This window comes from Perca fluviatilis, chromosome 2 (assembly GCF_010015445.1).
Source record: "Perca fluviatilis chromosome 2, GENO_Pfluv_1.0, whole genome shotgun sequence".
NCBI lineage: Eukaryota > Metazoa > Chordata > Actinopteri > Perciformes > Percidae > Perca > Perca fluviatilis.
Genome location: NC_053113.1, coordinates 2,948,359 through 2,953,033, shown reverse-complemented (window position 1 = coordinate 2,953,033; position 4,675 = coordinate 2,948,359). Strand labels below are relative to the sequence as shown.

The window sequence follows — 4,675 nt, the reverse complement described above, 5'->3', positions numbered from 1 at the left end:
TGTGTGTGTGTGTGTGTGTTGTGTGTGTGTGTGTGTGTGTGTGTGTGTGTGTGTGTGTGTGTGTGTGTGTCTCTATGTCATTGTGTGTGTGTGTGTGTGTGTGTGTGTCAGTGTGTATGTGTGTCTCTGTGTGTGTCTCTGTGTCAGTGTGTGTGTGTCTGTGTGTGTGTGTGTGTGTGTGTGTGTGTGTGTGTGTGTGTGTGTGTGTTCCTCTATGTCAGTGTGTGTGTGTGTGTGTGTGTGAATGTGTGTGTTCTGTGTGTGTGTGTCTCTGTGTCATGTGTGTGTTTGTGTGTGTGTGTGTATGTGTGTGTGTGTGTGTGTGTGTGTGTGTGTGTGTGTGTGTGTGTGTGTGTGTGTGTGTGTGTGTGTGTTGACCTACTGTGAACAGAGGTTGGTCAGCTGCTGGCTGATGGCTCTCTGAGTCTGATCAAACAACATCTGAGGACAGAAGACACACAGATGAACACAGATCAGTGCCAGGCCACAACAAAAAGGTATTTAATGCCAAAAATGCCACCAAATATCCATCTTGTTTCCTTTGTGTTCAGTTTGCAGCATCGCCCGGCAGTCAGTCCATGAATTATACAAACGTCTGTGGTAACAGCAGAACAGTGTCTGTAGCCTAACGGTTACCAACAGGACGTAGTTTCAAGAAATAGCCTTCAACTGCTACAATGCTTGTCAGAAAATAATAATAATAATAAAAGTTACGCTTTTTTAATTCTTTTTTTTTTAAATAAGTGCTGTGCGGAGGTTCCAATTCATGCCGGATTTCGAAAAGGAACTGATAAATATTAAATTTTTGTTAAAAGCCCACAAGGCTCTCTGTGTGCATGTGTGTGCGTGTGTGTGTGTGTGCGTGCGTGCGTGCGTGCGTGTGTGTCTCCTCACAGTGTGGAAGCTGACCATCTCCTGCAGGCCCTGGTTGAACTGGTTCAGGCAGTTCTGGGGGAGGAAGGAAACAGGAAGTCAGCGAGAAACATTTCACAGGAAGTCACGAAAACAAAAGGCGGAGACGCTGCTGACGGAGCCAACACGGCGTCGAGTTACCGCGAGGCCGTTTCCACCCTGACGACTTCAAAACCTGGAACCTAACTGGACAGTTGGTGAGAAATATTAACTAATGATTATTTTCATTATGGATTCACCCGCCGATCAAACCTCAAAATTATATAAAACATTTAAAATAAAATAAATCGAAGTAATAAAAAAAAATATTATAAAATAAATTAAGAATTATTAGAAATAAAATAATTAAAACTGAATTAAAATTATTAAAAATAAATTACAAAATATGAAACATAAATTAAAATAATTAAAAAATAAATTAAATAATACAAGTAAATTTAAATAAATACAAAAAATAAATTAAATAAATACAAGTAAATATAAATAAATACAAAAAATAAATAAAAATAGGAAATAATAAATGAAAAGAAACATAAGAAAAATTAAAAAGCAGCTAATCCCGAACCAGGTAATGTTTTGACATGAAAAATGACTTCAAAATAGGTTCTAATTAATTAAAAGGACTCATGGTTTCGGCTGTACTAACTGTAGAAACTGTTTAGGAGTTTAATTTATAACTAAATGTCACATTCCACCGCTGACTTCAATGATTAGCGTTAGAGTTAGTTAGCTGCGTACGCTGATGACGCCGTCCTTCCTGTGGTACGTGGAGAGTTCGGCCAGGCCGGCCAGGAACAGCTGATTGGCTGCGTTGTACGCTTGTCCCGCCTCCACCATCTTCCCGCACAGCTTCATCACCTGATTGGCCAGAGAGACAGATTACAGACCAATGAGATCTCTCCACAGTTTCAGATACATGTCTGCTGAGAGACACACAACATAACAGTGTCACCTCGGGACTACTTTCCTCTACATTTACTGAAGTCAAAGTGCATCAAATGCCAGAAATGTTGTTTTTGGTCCTAAAAAAGAGAGATTTGCTTGTCTCAAATCTAAGACACTTTGGGTCCTATTTTAACGATCTGAGCGCACGGCATGAAGCGCCTGGAGCGGGTGTGTTTAGGGTGTGTCTAAATCCATTTTTGCTAGTTTGACGGCGGAAAAAAGGGTCTGTGTGCCGGGTGCATGGTCCTAAAGGGTTGTACTTAGTGTCTTCATTAATCAGAGGTGTGTTTTGGGCGTAACATGCAATAAACCAATCAGAGATCATCTCCCATTCCCTTTAAAAGGTCCCATGGCATGAAATTGTCACTTTATGAGGTTTTGTTTAACACTAATATGCCTTCCCCCAGCCTGCCTATGGTCCTCCAGTGGCTAGAAATGGTGATAGGTGTAAACCGAGCCCTGGGTATCCTGCTCTGCCTTTGAGAAAATGAAAGCTCAGATGGGCCGATCTGGAATCTTCTCCTTATGAGGTCATAAGGAGCAAGGTTACCTCCCCTTTCTCTGCCCAGAGAATTTGGCCCCCCCATGAGAAAGAGACATCACGGCTTTCAAACGAGCAAAGTGGCAGTTGGACTATATAAAAGAGACTTCAGATACAGTATTAGGGGACCACTAAGGTCTATATAAAAGAGACTTCAGATACAGTATTAGGGGACCACTAAGGTCTATATAAAAGAGACTTCAGATACAGTATTAGGGGACCACTAAGGTCTATATAAAAGACTTCAGATACAGTATTAGGGGACCACTAAGGCTATATAAAAAGAGACTTCAGATACAGTATTAGGGGGACCACTAAGGTCTATATAAAAGAGACTTCAGATACAGTATTAGGGGACCACTAAGGTCTATATAAAAGAGACTTCAGATACAGTATTAGGGGACCACTAAGGTCTATATAAAAAAGACTTCAGATACAGTATTAGGGGACCACTAAGGTCTATATAAAAGAGACTTCAGATACAGTATTAGGGGACCACTAAGGTCTATATAAAAGAGACTTCAGATACAGTATTAGGGGACCACTAAGGTCTATATAAAAGAGACTTCAGATACAGTATTAGGGGACCACTAAGGTCTATATAAAAGAGACTTCAGATACAGTATTAGGGGAACACTAAGGCCTATATAAAAGAGACTTCAGATACAGTATTAGGGGACCACTAAGGTCTATATAAAAGACTTCAGATACAGTATTAGGGGACCACTAAGGTCTATATAAAAAAGACTTCAGATACAGTATTAGGGGACCACTAAGGTCTATATAAAAGAGACTTCAGATATAGTATTAGGGGGCCACTAAGGTCTATATAAAAGAGACTTCAGATACAGTATTAGGGGGCCACTAAGGTCTATATAAAAGAGACTTCAGATACAGTATTAGGGGACCACTAAGGCCTATATAAAAGAGACTTCAGATACAGTATTAGGGGACCACTAAGGTCTATATAAAAGAGACTTCAGATACAGTATTAGGGGGACACTAAGGTCTATATAAAAGAGACTTCAGATACAGTATTAGGGGACCACTAAGGTCTATATAAAAAAGACTTCAGATACAGTATTAGGGGACCACTAAGGTCTATATAAAAGAGACTTCAGATACAGTATTAGGGGACCACTAAGGTCTATATAAAAGAGACTTCAGATACAGTATTAGGGGACCACTAAGGTCTATATAAAAGAGACTTCAGATACAGTATTAGGGGACCACTAAGGTCTGTTTACCTTGTCCAGTTGTGTCTCGATCACAGACACATCCGCCTCAAACAGCTCTAGCTTCAGCCTGAACAAAAGCAAATCAAACATCATCAGGGCTTCTGCGCATGAGCTTTAAGGAGACGCTAAGGTGTGTGTGTGTGTGTGTGTGTGTGTGTGTGTGTGTGTGTGTGTGTGTGTGTGTGTGTGTGTGTGTGTACCTGAACTCAGGTGAGTCTTTGACACATTCCTCGAAGTCCAGCAGCGAGTCCATGACGTCTTCTGTTACTGTCCCGAAGTCAACCTGTTGCTAACGTTGATCAAAGCATCTCCATACTGACGGTTAGCCTGTTAGCATCCAGTTAGCTCCGTTTAGAGGCTCCGCTCATCATGTTTTAACTCCGTCCACAAGCCGGGGGGGGGGGGGACAACGGGACAACTGCCGAGAAAGTTGTTCCGCGAGCCGAGTCCGCCTGTTTCCCATCCGGCCTGTCACGCACGTTGTTGAAAAGGTGTCAATAACAGCATGTTTGGTGTGTTTTCAGTCTAACAGCTGTCTGTGCAGCAGCCTGCCTGCACCTGCTGCCGCTGTTGGTTGTTGTTGCTAACCGACCGCTTCCGCCAAACATCCGGGTCGCTTGGCTCTGATCCAGACAGCGGAGAAACAGCGGCACCCCGCGGACCGGCGGGGTGGCAACGGATCGGTAACAATACAATAGTTGTCGCAAATAGAGCTCTGATGCCACACACACAGAGACAGATACACACTAAGACACACACACACACACACACACACACACACACATACATACAGACACACAAACAGACAAACACACATACACACAGAGACACACACACAAACACAGAGACACACAGACTCACACACAGATACACACACACACACAAACACACACAATTTAAATGTTACCCACACAAAATATTTACTTTTTTATGCTTAGGCATTTATTTAATCCTACGAAAGGTAAAAGAAAATGACTTTTGTAAGGCCTTTTTTTAGATTATTAAATGTAAGACTTTTAAAGTTCTTTTAAGACCCTGT

At 41.7% G+C, this 4,675-nt stretch overlaps 1 protein-coding gene across 1 annotated transcript in view; it reads right to left on the bottom strand.

The window, feature by feature from the left end:
• Positions 1–4,400, bottom strand: part of zgc:162872 (BAR_ACAPs and ArfGap_ACAP domain-containing protein) — a 16,139-nt gene extending 11,739 nt beyond the window's left edge. Inside the window, exons 1-5 of the mRNA XM_039778694.1 lie at positions 3,837–4,400; positions 3,646–3,703; positions 1,651–1,770; positions 895–948; positions 383–441 (exon numbers count right to left, since the gene is read on the bottom strand). Of these exons, the coding sequence (XP_039634628.1) occupies positions 383–441; positions 895–948; positions 1,651–1,770; positions 3,646–3,703; positions 3,837–3,889 (344 nt within the window). The 5' untranslated portion in view covers positions 3,890–4,400. The remainder of the gene's footprint in view (positions 1–382; positions 442–894; positions 949–1,650; positions 1,771–3,645; positions 3,704–3,836) is intronic.
• Positions 4,401–4,675: the final 275 nt, after the last annotated feature.